General features: G+C 51.1%; 1 protein-coding gene across 5 annotated transcripts in view; it reads right to left on the reverse strand.

Annotated features, from left to right (window-relative positions):
- Window positions 1–22,796, reverse strand: part of SWT1 (SWT1 RNA endoribonuclease homolog) — a 976,200-nt gene that overhangs the window by 171,209 nt on the left and 782,195 nt on the right. For all 5 annotated transcript variants that reach the window (XM_085601694.1, XM_085601692.1, XM_085601689.1 and 2 more), the window contains one exon: window positions 6,921–7,126. In XM_085601694.1, the coding sequence (XP_085457820.1) occupies window positions 6,921–7,126 (206 nt within the window). The remainder of the gene's footprint in view (window positions 1–6,920; window positions 7,127–22,796) is intronic.

Genomic DNA, 22,796 nt, shown 5'->3' on the forward strand with positions numbered 1-22,796 from the left:
AAAACAACTTTCATTCAATTGCCCTACAAATCAGCTTTCATATTTGCAGGTATTAAGACACAAAGAAATTGTGTTAGAGGATAATGTGTCAAAGTTGGAAACCAGAACAGATTTTCGAATGTTTCAGACAATGTGGTTAGTCTGAAAATATACTGAAGGAAGCAAAAGTAGTAGCATAACTTTATTTCGGCCATAGGCCATAAATGTTACAAAAAACATTTGGAACAATTGGAAGCAATACATAAAACACATGCAAAATAATTTGCTGTCATAGCATACAAAAGAGAAGCTGATATTTATATCATCCAGAACAAAGCAACAAAATCCAACTGATAAAAATAAAACGATTATTGGAAATGAAGGAAGATACAGAATTAAAACTTATTTTCACAAGCCAATTATTTTTGCCAATCTGAGAAACTGCGATAAAAAACATATTAAAACGTCAGCAGAGAAGTACAACGAGTTAGAAAAACAATGTATATTTACAACACTGAAGAAAGGTACATTCCCAAGATTTAGATGTGTTCACTGTTGAAACATAATCTGGGTAACCAGTCTATGTAATCCAATATCTGGGAATAGTATTTCTTTGAAACAATGTACCACATTCAAATCAGAATTTTATGTTTATTTTCTAAAATTATTCTGTGGCTTAGGCTACCTGGCACAACCAGAGGGAGATAAAAACTTGATTAACAGAGCATGAAAGTAGTAGTCAGCCCAAAACGCAAGTTTACCTTTAGTACTAATCTTTCTAGTGGATACTCTATCTACCTACGGATTTCTCACCTCTTTAAATCCTCCAAACACAAGACTGGATCAGGAAACAGGAAGCTTTGCAACATTTCTCCAGACCTGCTAGGTGTTGCCATAACTCTGTCGCTACTCCAGAACCACCCCATATAGGACTTCACAGAGTCACATCAGGCGCAGCATGATTTAGCAAGAGATGATCCACTTCTGGATTGCCATTTCCTTCTTTGAGCTAATGAAGTCAGGGAAAAGATCACCATCAATCTAGTACCCACAGGTCATGCCAATGTGAAAAGAGCCCTCCTGGAATTCAACCAGTGTGGTGTCTCCTCATCCTTGGTAGGATGTGGGGGCAGGTAGAATATTAGCAGAGTGGTGGACTGGCCCACACGAAGAGAGGTGACAACTTTAAAAAAGAAGCCTTGATCCTAAGAACTAGCATAACAGAACAAAATGTGGTGAAAGAGGACGAACAGACAAAGCCTTCAGCTTGCTGGCACACCAAACGGAGGTAATGACAATCATAATCACAGTCTTTAACTTGAAGAACATATAGGGCAACTGTGCATAGGCTCAAAGGGTAAGCCCATCAATGTGAGCACCAAGTAAGGTCCCACTGTGGCATAACAAATGAGTCATCCCCTTCAGAATACTGATAACTATAAGACACATACCATCAATGACTGATCTGGTAAACAATGAAAAGCCAAAAGGGCTATCAAATAGCCCTTAAAAGTGCCTACAACAAAGCCTTGCCAGGCCAAAGAAAGCATAAAGAGCAACACATCAGATAAGCAAGACGTTGAGGGACGAGAGGAAAAAAACAGTGAGGCTGGAAGCCCCAGCTTAGACGGAACTCATCTTCCAGGGCTTCTAGCAGTGGAAAGAGCAAGGTACACAACTGCAGGGAGGTTTTTCTCTTGTGAGGTCTACCAGAGGGGCATCTCATAGGACAAAGAGGAACTTGACCACCTTCGGGTAAAGACACTGGCAAGATGGCACCAACTGAGATAGTTGGCATACACGATCATTGAGCCAGATGTTTCACGAACAACCAAACTTTGTGAGCCTGCATCTTGGCCATCATGTGCACTCTCCGTGAAATTATCACAGAGATTGTCTGGAAAATCCGGGATGACCAGGTGTGTTATCTCTCACAAACTAAAAGAGTAACAAGGTAGAAGGCAAGGTCCATTATTAGAGTAAAGGACAAGGCTTCCCAAGGGGGGCAGAGTTGCTACCTGAGCGACCTACCCCTAGAATGGGATTGATGCAGTGAGGACCAAAACATTCTTTTACACCACTTGCGTGACCTCTTGGGAGTCCCTTTCCCTAGACAAGGCCTGCTTGGAGAACTTCTAGATCAAAGGTAACCCGAAGCAGAGCCTTGTGCAGCACCTGGAAGAGGAACAGCGACACTTACCTCAGTGGTCATCCCCAGTCCTCGGAGTCCTGCTACAGACATCACAAACAGACACTGTGCTGGTCTGAGCGCGACATCTGGTTATCACATGGACGGGCAATGTTTCAAGCTTAACAACTTTGGTGAAGACCTGGTGGAGCCAGGATGGCACCTTGTGCGACTCCATGTTGTCATGTCAAGGCAGTGGCAGCCAGTGGCAAATAAAAGAGGGGCGAATTTTTAACCCACCAAATGGCACTAATAAAAATCAGTAGTACCCTTAAACTCAAAGCCAAAGCTCTCAATGGTGGTCTGGTTTAAACAGTGTTTATAATGGGCCACAACTGAGAGCACTAGAGTCGGGACTGAAGGCACTGCGATTTTCTCACAGCGCCTGTCAGTGAGTTAAACCAAAATTAAATTAAAAATATTCTAGCCTCGTGCTCGGTGCTCCTCTTCATTTCGGCAGCATAGGAGCCAGCAACTCCCCTTTACCAATCCAGTCTCTGCTCTCATGCTGCTCAGGCAGCATGAGAGAAGCACCAGGACTGGTTGGAGTGCACTGGTTCAAAGCTCCTTCAGGCTCTGGTAGTCTGTGATTGCTCTCCACCCAGCTGTCTAAGACAGCTTGGGTTGCAGTATTTAAAGTGCGCATGTCAGGCTGGCCATCGCAAGTCAACCGACCAAAGTGACTTGCACACTTTAAACTTAAGTGCACGCTGTTCCTCCCCTCCCACTCTGCTGCCCCGCCCTCAGACTTGGCTGCTGCCATCATGAAAAAAAAATGGCAATACATGTTTTATTACCATTTTATTTTTCTTGTTTTCTGCTCTCACAGTGGAGGGGTGACACTCCCCACCCTTATGGATGCACCGCTGCTGTGTCCAGGGTGTTTCCATTGCTGGGACAGAGTTGTGGCAACACCTACTGGCATTGGAGAGCTGTTGCAAAGTTGCCAATCTAGTTTGGCACTTGGAGGGATTCAAGAGGTGACAAATCTTCGGGTAGATGATGTGAGAAGTTGGCCTGATGTATGATGCCACTAGTTCTAGTGTACACCTTATATCAGTCCAAACAACCCTTATGGTGATTGGTTGTAAAGTCAACCTTATAGACCAGCTATCCTAGTGGTAGCATGGACAAGAGCAGTCTTAGGCTAAACTCTGAATAGCATGTGAAGCCAGCTGTGATACCATATATAATCCCTTGAATACCAAATGAAAGGACACCACAACAGATACATATATAAAATAAAGTGTATTTATTCTAGTCAAACCCTCAGCACTCTTTATGAGATTAGAGGTAAGTACAACACAGTCTTATTCAAGCATACATTACGTCACACAGGTAAGTAATACAGTTAGGCCCTAGGGGCCACGCAAACCATATACTAAAGAAGTGGTATAAGGACCCCTGTCATGGAAATAGGATAGGCCTAGGCCTAGGGAATCGCTGGGGCTACACTACACTAGCAACAGTTAGGAAGTGGGAGGCCCACAGGATTCAGGTGCAGAGTGGAAACACTCACGCGTAATGCGTAAAAGTCGATAGAATTACTAGCAGTTAGAAATTAACAGTTTAAGGACACTTCTGAAGCAGCTAGAGAGTCGAGACTCGGAAACTAGACCCTAGGATAGTCACTACCCTTGTGAGCACCGAAGTACCCAAGTTACCTAGCCCACGGGCTGCGGGTGCATAGGTGTGAACTTGCGTCGGGTTTCGTCGTGGACTTCTATGGATGCCTGAAGGAAAGTTGCTGACAGGCAGTCAGTGAAGAGTGTCCGGTGGATCCCAAGGCTGGGATCAAGAAGAGAGGATACCTGCAAGCAGAAGGGACAGAGTCAGGGTCACTAGCCAGTGACCACGTGAAACCAGGAAGGAACCAGGCGATGTCGTGAAGATTGCAGGTGAAAGGTGAAGCTTGTCGCTGCAGCCACGGGTACCAGGAGACGTCGAGGACGACCAGGATCAGGAGGCGAGCTGTCCCACGAAGGCTCTTGCTGTCGGCGGCGTCGAAGTCGAACTAGGACTCACCAAGCCTTGGCAAGCGGAACCCGCGAAGAACGGAGGACTTGCTTCTGGTGCAGACCAGGAAGGTCTGGGGTGCTTCTCTTTTGCAAAGAAGCGGGAGCCAGTCTGGAGGAGCCAAACCAGCAGTGAAGATTTCAAGGTGTGTCGTCCCAAAGGCCGCTAGCCAACGGGCAAGCAACCGGACAGACGCGGCAAGCAGGAAAATGCAGAAGGGCCCCACGCAGGACTCGTGGAGTGTGGGGGGCTGATCTTCGGTGCAGATGGTGCTTGGGGTTGGGGCTTCTCAATCCCCGGTGCACAACTTCGAGGGTACCTCAGAAGCTGCGCTGGAAGATACTCGCCACTTTTCCCAGGTAGCCGGTCCCACGTCTCTCGTCGCCTCCACGGATCTCAGCTCGGCTGTGGATGTGGATCAGGGTCGGAGAAGTCTGGAAGTCAAGGCTCTGGTTGGGCTCTGCAGTCGGTCCCTCGTAGAACTTCAGCAAAGCAAAGGGTAGTCTCTTGATGGTGCCTGTTTGCACAGGGTAGCCACTCCTTGGCCACAAGGGAGATTCTTCAGTCTTCTTCTTTCGTCGAATGTCGAAGGTCCAGAGTTTCTGTTCAAGTTGCAGGTTCAGGATAATCTAATCTCCTGGGGCCCAGCTACCACACTTATACTAATCTGGGGGGCTGGGTTGCCTGCTAGGTCACGCCTTATGGGTGGGACCTGGGAGGGGGGGTTACACCCCCTTACCTTTGTCCAGTTTCACGCCAGGACTGGGGCTGGAGTGCCCCAGCACCGGTTTGAACTGGACTATGCATGGGACACCTTGTGTGCCCCAGGCATGTCTCATTCCTTTCAGCCCTCCCTGCCCCAATACACTAAAGTCTGTCTGGGGAGGTGCTAGCACCTCCCCAAGCAGGAAACCTATTGTCCAAGCCTCCCTTGCCGGGATCACTCCCAGCAGCAGGAGGTCAGACTCGTGTCTGTGGCAGCAGCATCCATTTTGTGATGCTGAGGCTTTGGTTAGAGTTAAACAGCAAAGTAGGATTTTAACATGTCTCTCCCTCTAGAAGGGAGGAATAATATCCTCATCACCAGAAATGGTAAGGGGGTATTATTCCAAAGTGTTTGACACCTTACACGACATGTTTTGATAAAGCCAAACCATAGTTACCATAACCGTTTAAGATTATAAGGCACTTTAAGAGTATATGGTAGGCTATATCATAGAACAGCTATAAGGACATGGTTCCGAAAGCTGCAGACAGGCTCAGCTCATGCTAGAGCACCATCTCACATGTTACCAAGCACTCTGCCTCCAGGATTGTTAAGGCCTGCCATAGGAGTGGCTGATAGGTACACATGTGTCTATTTTAAGGGTAGATATAGGTATACTATATCTAAGCAAGGGGTGATTACACGACCTTACCCCAGCTGAGTGATCAGCCAGTTGTGTCTGATTGGAAGGCCAGACCAGGGGTGGCATAATACATGCTGCAGCCCCTGGGAGGCCTAGGGTACACCTATGCCCTGGGTACCTAGGGTACACTGTACAGGGTCCAATAAGGTGATCCTTACCAATTGGGAATGTACCTAGGGTACATGGAGTCCATTTTAAAGAGAGAGCAGACAGCCTGAGACCCTGAATGGCAGGATCTCAGGCCAACTAAGTCGAAAAACCAGCTAGACACTAGGCAAAAAGTTGGGGGTAACCATAGTCAGATATCCACCTTCCTACAGATGAACCTATCAAAAATGTGTACAAAAATTAATCAACTACATTTTGAACTTATTGACAGAGCTAAAGAGATAACCCAGGGGAGGTAATAGGGCAATATATTCTCTCAAAGTGAGACCAAACGGGTAAAAAATTAGACGTTCCACAGCCTTAATATTTTAAATTATAAAATAGACTTTAAATGCTTTCTATGAGTAATATGATACAATAATGGGCTTATATTTGGAATGGCAACCACAATGTGCAAACTACCATTGGGTAAGGTAACATAAGTCATGATTAACTTTAAGCAAAAGGGTATTATGGAATTTAACAGCAAACTCCATTTAGGGACAGAAACAGAAATTCTGATTATGTGTTTGCTTGAGAAGTAGTTAGCAAACTAATTCGGGAGACAAGTAATATAACTAATATGCATGTTGCTTAAATCTGTAATTTTCAAACATGTCGAAAACGTTAGGTAGCGGTGTCAGAATAGTTTGATTGGTTGTGTGTTTAATTCAATACAGAATGCTGATAAAATAATCATATGGAGAACATCTGCAGAAGTGTTGTAGAGAACAAAATGCATCTAGTCTATTTAGTATCAATGGTTGGGTGGACGTCTGAACATCAGCAAAGTAATAGTGAAGAAACTATGAATAAATACAAGGCATGAAAGCAATTTAAGAGCACTTTAATAAAATTTGAAACTACAGAGGGTTGAATCCTGGAAAGTCAGTGAACCACAAGCTTGGGGTAAACATATCTTGGCAACAGAAATTGCTGACCTTATGCCTATTCTCTATTTGTATTACCTTTTAAAGAGAACTAAAGTGTCTCTGACAGACCTGAGACAGGGTGCCAAGCATGCACAATGGGCATTGCATATTTTGGTTCTAAGGATTTGGTCTTTGGAAAGGAATTACAACATTTCCAATGTAAGAATATGATTACAAAATGCTATGCAGTTACAGAAACTAGAAATAAACACTAAAAACAGTCACTACTGAAAGCTTTCTTACATTTACCTGTAGTTGGCTACTGTGTTGCAAAGGTTCTCAAGAACCATCCAGATTTGTTGGTGCTTCTCAGCATTTTGGGGATTTTGTGTTTCTGTCAATTTCTCTTCACAAGCTACCTTTGGCAAACCTTCAAGTTCAATTTTTTCAGGTGCAGTGTTTTCATATGGAGATTCTTTGATTTTTGCAGTATTTTTTAAGCAAAGTTCTTTGACCTTATGAAAGTAAATGTCACATGATTAGAAAATAACTGAAAAAGGAAAGCTCAAAATAAACATGCAAAGTTAGGACTGTCTAAACCAAATAAACAAATGCTGCATTTTGAACAGACAAACAAGCCAGCTCTGGGTTACTGAAATTCTGTGATAAGTGGGCAACTACATGTCAGAAGTAACATTATCAAAGACTGAACTAATGGCACAAGCCCCTAGACTTAAAAGGGGTGTTCCAATATCTAACAGAACTGCATTTCCCAAACAACAGCTCAAAATAAACATGCAAAGTTAGGACTGTCTAAACCAAATAAACAAATGCTGCATTTTGAACAGACAAACAAGCCAGCTCTGGGTTACTGAAATTCTGTGATAAGTGGGCAACTACATGTCAGAAGTAACATTATCAAAGACTGAACTAATGGCACAAGCCCCTAGACTTAAAAGGGGTGTTCCAATATCTAACAGAACTGCATTTCCCAAACAACAGAACTTTAATATTTTCCGTAGTTTTGTCAACAAACTGTGGGTTCTTCTTTGCGTGCAGAACTCGTAGATAGATAGCAACCAATAGATAAGAAGTGCTATGTCATCCAACCCTATAATACCAAACTGAGAAAGCTAGGACTAACCCATAAAATCATAGAAAATGCATACAAACTGCTGTGACTGATTAGGAGTGTTAAATCTTTGGCAAGGATTCAGGTATAATTGGCTTTGGTAGTTGGAGGTTACTATAGCACAAAAAGAAAGATGGAAAGCACAAGACAAAGGTTGGTGTGCTCAAAAATCTCTTTTTGTTTGAAAATGACTATTCAACACCTGTTTCACTTTCCAGCAGCTCAAAGAGCTTAGCAACACGAATTTCATAATCACTCGAGAAATTATCAAAGTCTGCTCTGAATCACTGTATATATTGCTGGTACAGATCTGCCCAAGCTAAACTTTGTCCACAAATCAATTTCCATAAACATGGCCAAATTGATGATATTACCAACCTGGTGAAAGCATTATATTTATAAATAAATGACTGTTGTTCCTTATTTTTATCCACAATGGTCTGTTTCTTGCTTTATTGCCGTAAAGAGCTGAGTTTAATCATCCTCAGTCTTTCCCCATCTCAACCTTCTCCTCTCTTGCTTGGAGGTAGAGGGGTTGGACGGGGATCTACATCATCACCAACCTCTTCTTTTTGTTGCTCTTCTCCCTGCTCTAATCCCTGCTAAACAACGTGCCCAACCTGACTTCAGTTTTTTATGCATATTCACACACCAGACTCTTGCATACATCTTCTTTCCTCACACTTGTTTCCACCACTACTCCTGGCACAAAACTTCCATGCCTGTTTTCCTCTGTTTCATCTTCTTACCACCTAGTCCAATGTCAATCAATCAAGCAGGATTTATAAAGTAAGGCTAATCACTCAATAGGGTATCCAGGCACTTGCAGGTCACGAAGGCTTACTCAAACAGCCAGGTCTTGAGGTCCATCCGGAATTCTAGAAGTGAGGTGATGGTCCGGAGTTGCGTGGGGAGGCTGCTCCAGGTCTTTGATGCGATAAGGGAGAAAGAGCATCCTCACTTCTGCTTCAGTAGATGCTAGTGTGAGAAAGTGCCATCTTTCTTGCATGGTATGCCCCCACTTTCTGCTGAATTGCTGAATGTACTTTGACTGAGTGTGGCCGGGACTCCTGCCAATCAGGTGCCCAGGGCCTATGTTCCTTCCCTAAAACAAACAAAACCCAAATTGGCAAACCCTGGCCACATGTCAGCCCCTGGTAAATGGTACCCTAGGTACCCAGGGCCTTGTGACCAGGGAAGGCCTCTAAGGGCTGCAGCACTCATTGTGCCACCCTTAGAGGCCCTGTACCCTTACACACACACACTGCCTTTGCAGGCTGAGTGTTTGGGTGCAAGACAAAAACAAAGTCGACATGACACACATCCCTGTGTGCCATGCCCATCACCTACACTGCCATGGCATACATCAGCCACCCCTCTAGCTGGGTGCCTTATGCCAATGGTGTGGGCATAGGAGCAGGTGCCCTGTGCCCCTACAGTACCCAGGTCCATTACTGAGCATTGTAAGTGCAGTGCTGCCATTTAAGAGTACATGGTGCTGAGAGCTCGTCAAACAAGAACTCCACAGCACCATAATGGCAACACTGAAGACTGAGAAGTTTGGTATCAAACTTCTCAGCACATTAAACCCACACTGATGCCAGTGTGGGATTTAATGTACCAAGCACCCCAGAGGGCATCTTAGAGGTGCCCCCTTAAACCTAACCTACAATCCACGTCTGCTCTGAGGCTGGCTAGGCTGCCACACAGCAGGCATGTTGCTGGACCCCTGGGTGGGAGAGCCCCTGCTCTCCTGGGCCTGCAACAATGCACATTCTGGGCGAGGTGCTAAATCTCCTCCCCCAGGATGGGCAGGGGGAAGCTTCAAAGGCATGCCGCCTCTGTGAGCTTCCCCAGGCCACTGCAACCCCCCACTCTGGCGGGAAGCTTTGGCCGGAAACCCCAAATAAGGACAGGGGATGTGCCAGCCTGCCAACCCCACCCCTCAGGTGGGGGAGGCGAGGTGAAGCACATCTCTGCGCTCTCGCCATCTTGAAGATGGGAAGCCCTACCCTATCAGGACTAGGCTACTGCCCCCCTCCCACAGGAGAGAGGCAGGATAGGGGGTGTACCCACCCCAGGACAGGGACCCATTGGTCCCTGCCCTTCACCTACCTGTAACGCCCCTAAATCTAGTATTTAGGGGCACCCTGAACCTTCCTTCCCCAGATTCCAGATTCCAAACTACAAAGAAGAGCAAGAAGAAAGAAGACCTGCCCTGCAGCTGCTAAGAAAAGGAAGACACCAACTGCTTTGGCTCCAGCCCTACCGGCCTGTCGAACCTGGTCCTGCTCCAACCCGGCATCTCTTGTGGCCAGCAACCTCACAAACCCCGGAGGACCTGGCTACCTTTTGGCTCTAAGCCCCAGGGACTACCATGAGTAGAGGCTCTACTGAAAACCTACCTCTAATCCCTGGCAGCAGCCCGGAACTGCGAACCCAGCACACTCTGCACCAGCCAAGCCTGGCCAGTGAACAAAGACCACGAGGACGACCCCACGAGGACTGTGACCCCGAGTCCGGCACCCAAGGACCTCCCTCGACACTCCTGAAGAAGCCTGCAGCCTCAGAACAAGGTGCCCCCCCTACCGCGATCAACAGAGGGTAAGATTTCCCGACACCAAAAGGCACCCCGGCACGCGGTGCCCCACGGCCCCCTGTGCCGAATCCCAGGGTACCTACCTATCCTCCACCTACCCAACTTACCTCTCCAAGTGGTGGTGGCACCTGAAGAATCCTCATCCCCGAGCTTGCAGTCTTTTTCTAAACCGGAGATTTCCCATTGAAATCAATTGAGCACCCGAAGGCTCAAAAGCACCCTGCACCCAGCCGCCCTAGTGGCCCTGGCAGTGCAACCTCTACAACTACCTACTTCCCCACTTGCCCTGAGTAAGTCACCAGGAGCCCAGCTCCCACAGCCGCGTGGCTTGCCAGTCAGCAGCCACCAACCAAGGCCCCCCTATCCCTCATAGGATAACATTGGGCCTAACTCTCTCTGCACCCGGCCCACCTAGAGTCGCTGAGGGTGAACCAACTGTACCTACCTGACCCTGGGGGACCCCTGAGTCTATGCCCAGAACCTCAACTCTGCCAGTCGAGTTCTTTTTTTTTTTTTTTTTTTTTATTTTTTTGTTTGAAACCTTTATTACACAGTTCAATAGATATACAAGTATGGGCCTACAACCGTAAGGCCGGCCGCTAGTAAACAGTGAGACCATAAAACACATGTATAAAATACAAGAGGCAAGCAGTAAGAGTCCCACAGATCAAAGATATCACTTGCGGCTACATTGCCCAATCATCGCAATTGGCGGTTTCATTTTAAATGAAAAAGAAAAAACAAACCCACAAGGCGGCAAAAGTCTAGGCAACATTATGTGCTCCCCTCGGGAGGGTCCTACCAACCTACAAGAATAGGAGGGAGGGAGGGGCAGGGGCAGAGACAAAGTGGTCACGATAACAGAATAAAGGGAACGTGCAGACTAGGGAGTCAGGGCCGCCGCCAAGTCGGGCATCAATGGTGGGGTACAAATCCCGCCGCGATAGGAGTTCCAGGGGCCCCACACCTTTACCCATTTCCCAGGCTTGCCTCTCGCCACATACACCACCTTTTCTCGGAACATGCACCAATCCATGTTTTCCTTCCATACCGAAATCGTGGGTGACCTCTGGGAGCCCCACAATTGTGCTATGTCACGCTTGGCCACCATATATCCCAATGTCACCCACCACGTTTGCGTCACCGTGTAATCAGTCGGCTCCCACACATTCAATAAACACCTCCTGGCCTCGGGAAACAGCGCAACATGCGTGACCGCTTGCAACACCGCATGCACGCCGCGCCAGAATCGAGCCACCTCCGGACATTCCCACAAAATGTGGAAGAAGGTCCCTAACAAGCCACACCCACGCTTACACATGCCATCCACCGCATATCCCATACGCATCAGGCCCAGTCCCGTAACGTAGACTCTGTGGAGTATTTTGAGCTGGACGAAACGAAGGCGGGCCGGTATGGCCACCTCTTTCGGGGAGGCCACCACAGATACCCAATCCTCGTCGTCCAGCTCCAGTCCATCAGAGACCCATGCCTCACGTAGGGCGGTCAGTAGTCCCGATCGATCGTTGATGAGCTTTTTATAGATCAATGAGATAGTGCCATCCGGTACATGCCCGTCTAGCACTCTATCTTCCAAAGGGGAGCACTCCGGCATGGACGCGACCTCCGGGAATACGGAACACAACGCGTGACGAACCTGTACATACCGGAAGTACTCCCTATCATGCAACTGGTATTCCGCTTTCAGCACATCAAACGTTTTAAATCCCCTCTTCGTCCAAAGATCGCCAACCCTACTGATGCCAATCGTGTCCCACTTCTCGAAGCCTTTCGTCGTCCACAAACAACCCAGTCGCTCAGAGGCATACAATGGCGTCGCCCGGGTCAAACGATCCTTCCACCCCATCGCCGAGTTTGCCACATGCCACACCCGTACCGCGACCCGCGTCGGACCCGTCAAGCGTGCATCGAGCGATCTAGAGTAGAGCGCACGATTGTAGTCGCCACCCGGCAACAACAATTTGTCCATTTCAAAGGCCGGATTAAGGGCGGGCCCATAAAGCCCATGGTTTATCGCAGCCAGCTGGGAGGCCCAGTAATAACGTTTGATGTCAGGGAGGGCGACCCCCCCATCGTACCACGGGAGCGTCAGCTTCGCGAGGGCAATCGCGGCCTCCCATCCCAAAACAGTTGGCGTTGCAGACCCTCCACCTCTCGAAAGTAACTAGCCGGAACGACATCCATCGTGTTTTGTAAGGCATATAAAAACCGTGGCAACGACATCATCTTAAACAGCGCTGCCCGGCCGAGCGGCGAGAGCGGCAAGCGCCTCCAACGCGCTACATCCGCCTTCAAACGTTGGAGGGGGGGGAGTAGGTTCTGTGTGTATCGGGCCACAGAGTCCAGGGTAATGAAAATACCCAGATACTTAAATCCCTGTTGAGCAACCTGGATAGGGCAACCCCGCGGGAGGATAGGAGCCTCCCCTGAGAGGACATATACACAGGACTTAGCCCAGTTGATGACTAGGCCTGAGTTACGGCCAAAGGAATACAGTACATCCACTAACACAATCAACGATTTACGCGGGGAAGCGAGATACAAGAGAATATCGTCCGCGTAGAAAGAGACTTGATCCTCATACTCAGGAGTCCATCAGAGACCACGAATTGAAGGGTGCCACCGCAGCCACTCCGCCAGGGGCTCCAAGGCGAGCGCAAAGAGGAGAGGCGACAGCGGGCAACCCTGTCGCGTGCCCCTGCCCAATTCAAAAGGAGCCGATACTCTACCATTCACCACCACCTGCGCTAGCGGCCCGGAATACAACAATTTCACCCAGCCAATGAATCCCGGCCCAAACCCGAACTTCTCCAGCGTCGCCCAGATATATGGCCACTCAAGCGTGTCGAACGCCATAGTGGCGTCCAGGGACGCCAAAATGGCCGGCTCGCGTATGAACGGAACCCTCGAGAGCACCCCATGCAGACGCCGCAGATTAAGCGCGGTGTTGTGATGAGGGATAAAACCGGATAGGTCCTGATGGATCAGATCGCACACCACGCTGACCAGCCGATTAGCCAGCACCTTGGCCAGAATTTTCGGTTCCGCATTCAAAAGCGAAATGGGCCTGTAAGACGTGACCCGATCACGCGGCCTCCCCTCCTTGTGAATAACCACAATAGTGGCTAGACGCTGGTCCAGTGGGAGGGAACCCACCGCCCGGGCCTCGAGGAACATATCACGAAGATGCGGCGCCAATGTATCCGGCACTATTTGTACAACTCAATAGGAAGGCCATTAGGACCCATGGCCTTACCAGAGGCGACTGAACGTATGGCCAGGGCGATCTCCTCAGATGTCGGAGTCGCGTCCATCAACGATTTATCCTCCTCCGAAAGGGAAGGCAACGCAATATCTTTAAGCAGGTCGCGAGAATCCTCTTCCGAGCGAGAAGATACCGGGGAATACACCCCGCGGAAATATTCTGCGAAGCAATCAACAATTTCCACCGGATCAGTAACACACAGCCCATCTACTCTCTCGACCAGCGGAACAACTCGACTCGCTCTCTCCTTTTTATCCAGCCACGCAATCAGTTTTCCAGCCTTATCACCCATATCATACAGACGCCCCTGTTGCTCCCTACTCAGGCCCTTGGCCGCTTCGGTGACTAGGGCCTTGTAGTCCGCTTGTTTGAGTCGGAGAGCGTGCAGCTTATCGTCCGTGACACCACAATCCAGGTCGCCCACCAACTCAGTTATCTCAGACTCGATACGGGTCACCTCCTCCCGCTCACACCTCTTGGAATGGGAAATGAGGGACAGGGCCTCCCCCCGGAGTACTGTCTTAAACGCCTCCCACAGAGAAATAGCAGACGAGACCGACCCCACATTGTCTCCAAAATATTGCTCAAGGGATTTAATCAAATCTGCGCGAATTGCGGGATTGCGCAGGTACCAGGGGTTGATCGGGACCACCATCCCCTCCATCCCCGAGACAATATCAAAGTGTAATAAGAGTGGGGAGTGGTCTGAAATACCCCGAGCAAGATGTCGCACCTCCCCGACCCTCCCCGCCTGCGCCGCTGGCATCAGTACATAATCAAGTCTCGAGAGACTACCATGAGCCCCGGAATGAAAGGTGTACTGTACCTGCGCAGGGTGTTTTAGCCGCCAACAATCCACCAGTCCCAGGGTATCCAAGAGGCCAGACAACCAAGTTTGGGCCCGGGGGAGATCCCTGGGTGGGTGACGATCCGCAGATCTGGAGACCACAGCGTTAAAATCCCCTCCAACCACTAGAATCCCCTCCGGCAGCCCAAGAAGAAGGCGCCCCAAATCAGCAAAAGTAGTCGTCTGCAACCCCGGCGGGACATAAACCGAAACCAAAACAACCACTTTACCCTCCCATCTACCCACCAGAGCCGCATAGCGCCCCCTGTCATCATGGAGCACCTCGTCAACCTCCAACGGGAGCGAGGTTTTAACCATGATGCCCACACCCCTCGAACCAGAGGTGAAGCCCGAATGAGCCACAAGGCGATAGCCCCGCCTATTCATAGCACAGAAGGAATTACCAATAAGGTGTGTTTCCTGCAAGAACACAATATCAGGTGAAATCCGTTTTAAAAACTGCAGGACCACCCCCCGTTTTATCCTGTCCCCCAGTCCGTTAACATTCCAGGAAAGAAGTCTCAGTCCCCTACCCCCCATCACAGCCAAAACCAATCAGTCCCCTCCCAGAGAGCACCATGAAAATAACACAACAATACTTCTGCCTTGTGGTACAAACAAACAATACCCAACCCCAACCCAACATTCCAAACTAAACTCCCCCCTCCCTGCACCCCTGCATGAGCCCGAAAAGCCCCCCCAACTTGCAGTGTGCCTGTCGCCCTTGCATGAACTAAACTACAAAGACCCCCAAGTGGAGGAAAGAGAACCCCCTCGAGACACCCCACAACCTCCCAGCGAGGGGGAGCAAGGCACGACAGTCAAAAAAAAAACCCTGAGCACAGCCGAAAAGTGGCATCATCAGGAATTAGCCCCAGTGTCAATACCTCAGGCCCGATCCAGCGGGCACTCTCCTCCCGCGGCCCCCATCCCATCTCGATCATGTCCCCTAGGCAAATTGTCCAACCAGTCCCCAGCCGTCTCCGGACGGTCAAAGAAATGAGAGCGACCCTCGGACTCCACACGCAGTCTGGCCGGAAAAAGCATGGCATATTTCAAGTTCATATCCCGGAGCCGACGCTTGACGCCCATGAAACCCAGCCTCTTCTTCTGGACCGCTTGCGTGAAGTCAGGATAGAAGTTCACCTCCACGTTCTCCAGCTTAAGCGGCCCCTGCACTCTAGAAGCTTGTAAAATCGCATCCCTGTCCCGAAAGTTGAAGATACGGGCAATAAGAGGCCGCGGTGGAGCTCCGACCTTCGGCTTGCCACCCGGAACTCTATGGGCCCTCTCCACTGCAAAGAATTTACTCAAACCTCGAGGCTGCAGACGATTAGAGACCAGATCCTCCACAAAGAGATCCGCTGCGGAATCCTCCAGTCCCTCAGGCACCCCGATAATGCAAACGTTGTTCCTCCGGGCCCTACCCTCGAAATCCTCGAGTCGCCGATCCGTGAGCGCACTGGCCTGCCGGAGCCGACGCACCTCCGTCTCGAGGGCCGCCACCTCAGTCGTGAGGCCCGACGCGGTGTGGGCCAAAGAGTCAACCCTATCATTTGTCTTGGAAAGGTCTGCCCTAACAAGGTTAACATCTTTGAGAACTGCGTCGAGTTTGTGCGCCAGGGTATCAAACTGTTGACCCACCGAGGTCTTCATCTCCGCTATGGCGCCCATGACGTCCTGCAAAGTCAGATCCGTCGGCAAATCCGAGGCATCCGCGGGGCACTCAGGAGACTTATGCAACCCGCCGGGAGAACCTTTCGGCAGGGTGTAGCGGTCCATAATGTTGGCCTGAGTTGCAGCGCCACGCCGGGTCGATTTGGCCTTCAGCCTCTCTCCATCCTGCTTCGTCGCCATCGTCCTGTATGCCGTACACCCACGAGTCCTGCAGCGGAGGGCGAACAATCGAGGCGAAGGACCCCAGAGGTCTCCTGCGAAAGGTGGAGCAGGTCCCCGCAGGGCAGGCAGGGTCACCCAGCGAGGCAACCACCACACAAAGGAGCGCCGTGATCCCACTCGCGATGATGGCAAGGGGGCTCAAAAGCGAAAGTGAAAGTGTGGGGTACGCGACTAGCCAGGCTCGTCCCGCCGTTGTTATTCACTTCTCCACTGGATCACCCCCCAACTCAAGTCCGGGGTCAGGAGAGGAGCAGGCCGCAAACTTCAATCGATGCCCATAACGGCACACGGGGTCCGATTCAAGAACGGAAAACGGGCACCACCTCGGCTCAGGTTCACCAACACAGTCCCATCAACCGAATCAGGATGAAGACAGGATAGATGTAGGAGGTCGCGGAGGTCCTCGGGAGCCTCGCACCTACGCGGCCATCTTGGTCACGCGCTAGGCTCCTCCTCGCCAGTCGAGTTCTTACCCTTAAACCGATAACTCTATTTTCCTCATAGGGTAACATTGACTGGCTTTTTCCTGAAATTTCTTTGTGTGGACTTTTCAAATCTTAAAATATTCACCAAAAATCAGCCGAGTAACGAAAACGAAATTACTCACCTGCTCTTAGGTGAGCTCCCAGTGCTGGATCTTGGAGCCCAGCACTGACTCTGAAAAATTCTTACAACTGTACTTACCCGTAACCCAATTTTCTTCCATAGGAAATCATTGACTGTTTTTCTGTGACATTTCTTCAAAGTGTCAATTTCTGCAATCTTTAAATATTCTTTAAAAATCGTATAATATCTGAAAACGTAATTACTTACCTGTTTTGGATAAAGGTCCCAGTACTGAGTCTAGGCACCCAGTTCTGGATTACAAAAGTAACGAGAACATACTGTACCTGCAAGTTGAATTTTCTTCCATAGGGAATCATTGACTGTTTTCTTTGAAATATTTTCTGTCAACTTTTAAAATAGCTAAATATTGTTAAAAAATCACTACAGTAATTAAGTCGACTTTCATCACTTGATTCTGAGTACTGACCCAGGACTGAATCTAGGATCCAGTCCTGGAATTCCAAAAGTAATCCTAAAAGTAATCTGTTGCAAATAACTTGAAATTTCCATTGAGCTCAATGCATTGTTGTGTTTAAAATAGAGTTGCCTATTGTAACCACTTGTAACTGATTACAAAAGTCAATTGCATATTGCAAAAGTATTTATATAAAACATCTCATTCTGAGAAAGTATATTTTAAATCCAATTGTTGGTTCTAAAATAAAACAAGCATATATTTTTTTATATAAACCATTGGCCTAGAGTTCAGTTATTGAGTGCGTGAGACCATTTGCTGACTGAGTGTGTACAACAAATGCTTTACACTGTCCTCTGATACTGCCTTACTGCTCGACCAAGCTACCACTTTAGAGAGTAAGGTTATATCTAACTTTAGCCTCTGTCAAACCCTGGGGGACTGTGGACTCTGTACACCCTGTACCTATTAAGGAACAGTATATACAGAGCCACTTTCTCACATTGGTGGATCAGCGGTGGGATACAAACTTGCATTTGTTGGACTACTTGGTTACCATCTGATCACACGACAGAACTCTTAAAATTGCCTTTAGAATTCTGATTGGTGTTTTCCAAAATTACTAAAAGTCTTGCTAGGGCCTTGCTTAAGTTCCATTAGAATTTTAGAAAAATAAAAGTCACTATAGTCAGGGTAGAGGATTAGAATTGTCAGGTTAGAATGACTCAAACAAGCCCAGCTGTTAGTGACAATAATAACATGGACCTGGTGGAGGAGCTCGACCTCACACCTTACTTACACTTGTCTTTCAAGGAATTAAGGTCCCTATGCAAACTTAAAAATTTACCAATGGGCCTGCATCCAACCAAACTAGGGCTCCAGGAGCTCTTGGCTGAGTATGCTAAGGACCACCCATCTGGATATGGTGATGGCCAGTCAGATGAGGAAGGGGAAGCAGAGGAGGTTGACAATAACCACCCCATACTATCCCCTAGGAGGAGAGGGCACCCATACCCTTCAATCCAAGAATTAGCATCTGGGCACCTAGAGATTACAAAGGTGACTCTGGTACCAGAGAGAACACTGGGGGACCCACCAGTGAAGAGGACAGCCTTATGAGGCTGGCCAGAAGACTAGAGCTAGAGTCCAGGCTCCTGGCTCTAGAAAAAGAAAGGAGAGAGATGGGTTTAGCACCCATCAATGGTGGCAGCAATGGGGGGCGCTAGAGGGCGCGCGGCCAAGATGGCTGTGTTTGTGTGAGGCTCCCGAGCTGCAGAGCCATTCTCCTTAGTTTCTCCTGCCCGGGATGTGCCCCGGGACTGCCGATGCTGCCTGCTTCCGCCTGTGAGGTCCCGGCGGCCCTGCGGGGCCCGACTTGAGAGCGGGGGCGGCCTCCGACTGCGTGCCGCCGCCCTGACGACTTGCCCGGCGTGAGGTGCGGGACGCGATGGAGGCGGCGCCCGGCCGCGAGGGTCACTCCGCACCGCGGCTTGCCACGAGGGGGCTGGGCCGCGCAACGAGTTGAAGATCGGCAGCTGGCTGGTTGGCGACCCGCGAGGGGCTCCCACGCGACGGCGGGACCCGGAGTGGCTGGTGACCGGCTGCACAGTGGCCCTGCCTGATTGAGAGCGCTGAGCCTGGAGGCGCTTACTGTGGTGGATGGTGGCGGCGGCCATTACAGGCGGGGACGATGGTGGCAGACATGAGACCCTGCAGCGCCTGAGAGCTCGGTGAGTGAACTGGCGAGAGGCCCCACTCTGGCTACGATCTTGTGAACGGGGACCTGGTGAGCGCCTGGCTGCTGCCCTCGGGGGCGAGGGGGGACGGCTGCGACGGCGGGGGCGACCCTGGGGAGCGTGATGTGGCCCTGAGAGCAGCGCCGTGGGAGTAACCGGACGGACCGGCCTAACGTGAGGAGCTGAGGTGACTGGCCGCTTGCCCGCTGCTGGGCGCGTTGCTGTGGTCCGGCCATTGTGGACTGGGCGGTGCGCGGACTGGGTGCTGGCCGTGATCCCAGCACCAGCTGCCGGTTGAACCACAGACCGTGACGACATCCCCCCGCCAGTGAAGCTACCCTGCGCCCTGACCCCCTGGCGTTTGCCCGACTGCGGAGGGGGGCCCCACTCGTGGTTGCGGGACTGGGCTCCTTGCTACCGGCATCTAGAGGTGCCCGGGGTCCCGGTTGATCGCGACACGCCATTGGACCCTCCGAATGCCGTCGGCGCAGCAACTGGCAATGGGGCGGCTTCGGAACAAACACGCTGAGAGCAGGCTAAGGGCGGAAGGCCCTGACGCGGTGTGGGACGCTCTGCTGGGACTGCGGCACCGCCTGCGTCGACTTTGGAAGCCAAGATGGATGCCATGCTGGCAGCGGTCGACCGACTGGGCAACACGCTGGAACAAACCAGAGCCTCACTGGAATCCCGGATCGACAAAGTCACGATTGACTTCACTTTGCTCCACGTTGACCATCGTAAACTGGCGGACACTGTTGCCAGTCAATGTCAGACGCTACAGGATGTCCAGCCGATAGTGCGCAACCACTCTGCCACTTTGCAGGACCTGATGGACCGCGTTAACACTCTAGAGGACAGTGCAGAGGATGCAGAGGGCCGCTCTCGGCGCCAGAACATACGCGTCGTGGGTCTATTGGAAGGTGAGGAAGGACGACAACTGGAGCAGTGTGTTGAAGGCTGGTTGCGGGACATACTACCCCCGGGGGTGCTCTCCCCGCAGTTTGTGGTGGAGCGGGCGCACAGAGTGACGATGCGGAGACCTGTCCCTGGGGCACGGCCGCGTCCCTTCCTGTTTCGGCTCCTCTACTACCGCGACAGGGACGTGATCCTCCGGGAAACAAGGAAAATGGGTGCCCTGACGGTAGGGGGTGGCGCAGTGATGCTGTTCCCGGACTATACTGCGACAGTTCAGAAGTGGAGGAGTAACTATCTGGAGGTGAAGCGCCGACTCCGTGAATTGCAGATCCAGTATTCGCTGCTGTTCCCCTCGCGCCTCAGGGTGGTCACGAAGGATGGGACACGTTTTTTCAACGCCCCGTCTGATGTCTGGGACAGGCTGGAGGAAACGGGTCAACATGGTGGCCCCAGGCCCGCGGACCCGGGCCTCATGGGGCGACGGGAGAAACGACTGAGACGACGGAGGCAGAGGGACCGACGCGGTGGAGCGGGGCCGAGTCCTCCTGCGGCACCGAGCCCGGAGAGGATGCGCATGGAATGGCTGGAGGCTCTTGAGGCGGTGGCCACCCTGGGATCTGTGAGCAGTCAAGGGGAAGTGGCGGTCCGCGCACATAGTGACACTGAGACTGACCGGTCTTCCTCCCCGTCCATCATACTTTCAGAGGACCAGGTGTTACCGGTGGTGACTCCCCAGACGGCCGACCTTATGGGGTGAACTCTTGTCTGATTGCACAGTGTTCAATGCAGGTGCCCTGCGGTGGTGGGTTGAGTGCTGCGGACTGCTCCTGGGGGGGGGGGGGGGGGGGTTACTGCCTTTGTTGCCTCCTTGTTTGTGGTACTGTGGCTCTTTATGCTTACACGACTGGGCTGGTTGGGGTGCCACGGTTGTCACGGGGGCTGGAGGGACAGTGTGGGATCCCTTACACGCAGGACGGGGCGGGGGGTCCACGCATGCCTTGGTCGCGGGGGTGCGGGGTGGCGGCGATGCCCACACACGCTCCTCTGGGGAGCGATTGCGCGGCTGGCAATCCTGCGGGCACACGAGGCTCTGACGGGGGTGACACGGGGCTCTTGCAGACCGGGACCAGCAGTATTGCCCTTTGGCACCCACTAGCACATATTTGGCCTGGTAGTTCACAGGCGATCGAGTTTTACACGTTTGGACGAATGCCCGTTCTGGGGTTTGCCCTTGCAGTTATGGAATTCCTTTTGTTAATTTTACTTTTACTTTTGCTTACCTACACTCCGCAGTGTTCTGCAGTTCTATTGTGCACCATGTTATTGCAGCAGGCGGTCTGGGCAACAGTGATCTTGGTCCCCTTCCTCCCCCTGGCTGGCCCGCTCCTGCCCGTGGGCCTCGCGTTGTCCACACTCAACACTGATGGCTGACACTGCGATAGTCAGATGGAACATCAGAGGCATGCACACGCCGGCCCGCCGATACTCTGTTTTTGCCTACTTGCAGCGGCATGGGGTAGCGGTGGCCCTTCTCCAGGAGACACACATGACACGGCCAGAATTGGATAAATTACGCGCTCGGTGGCGGGGGCAACTTTTTGGGACCACATATTCTGCGCATGCTCGGGGTACGGGCGGGTACACCCTTCACATGCTCCGAAGTAGTGATAGATCCTGCTGCGCGATACACACTGGTTCGAGGGAGGCTCAACGGGCACTCTATGCTTCTGGGATCCATCTATGCCCCGAACGTCGACCAGCCGTCGTTTCTAGATCAACTTTCGGTGGCCTTAACCCCGTATGTGGGTCTTCCCTGGTTACTGGGTGGGGACTTTAACGCGGTGTTAGACACGAGCCTTGATAGGTCTTACCCGCCGCTCCGTAGCACACAGGTAGTCTCGAACGCGAGGAGCCTTACTGACTGGCTGTCGCGATGGGCCCTGCATGATGTCTGGCGTACCTTACACCCCACTGACCGACTCTATTCATATTATTCGGCGGTACATGACCTTCACGTCTGCCTTGACAGGGTGGTGGGCTCTCCTTCGCTGGACCCACTGATAGTTCAAGTGCTGCGTCTCTGTTGGGACCTTGGGAGGCCCCCCATTCCCACATGGCGTCTGCAGCCAGCCGCTCTTGAGGATGCGGAGTTTCGAGCTTCGCTCGGCACAGCGGTTGAGCAGTTCTTTGATCTAAACGAGGGTACAGCAGGGAGCGTGCTGATGGAATGGGACGCACACAAATCTACCATGCGGGGACATTGCCTAGGGGCGACAGGGAATATTCGTAAGCAGCTTACGTTACTGCTTACCACTTTGGGATCGCGGCTATTGTCGTGTGAGGGAGGGGGTCGGGACTCGACCCGGCTGGCGCGGCTCCGGGCGCGCCACGCTGAGCTGCTCGAGAGATTGCGATGCCACAACTACGCTGCACATTCGGCTCGGGTCCACGCCACATCTGATAGGGCGGGGCGGTTGCTGGCCTGGTTGATCAGGCAGGAGTCGGGCTACGCACCAATAGCCTCTATCCGTGGATCGGATGGGACACTGGTACATACGCAACAGGAGATCCATCAGATACTCACAGCGCATTACAAGGCCCTGTACACTTCAACGGGGCGCCGACAGGCACAGGATCTAGATCAGTTTCTAGAGTCCGCCTGCCTGCCCACGGCTCCGGATGCCCACCAGGAAACATTAGAAGGTCCCCTCACGCTGGAGGAGATAGGGGAAGCGGTGGCCTCACTGGCT

Source organism: Triturus cristatus, chromosome 4_2 (assembly GCF_964204655.1).
Source record: "Triturus cristatus chromosome 4_2, aTriCri1.1, whole genome shotgun sequence".
Lineage (NCBI taxonomy): Eukaryota > Metazoa > Chordata > Amphibia > Caudata > Salamandridae > Triturus > Triturus cristatus.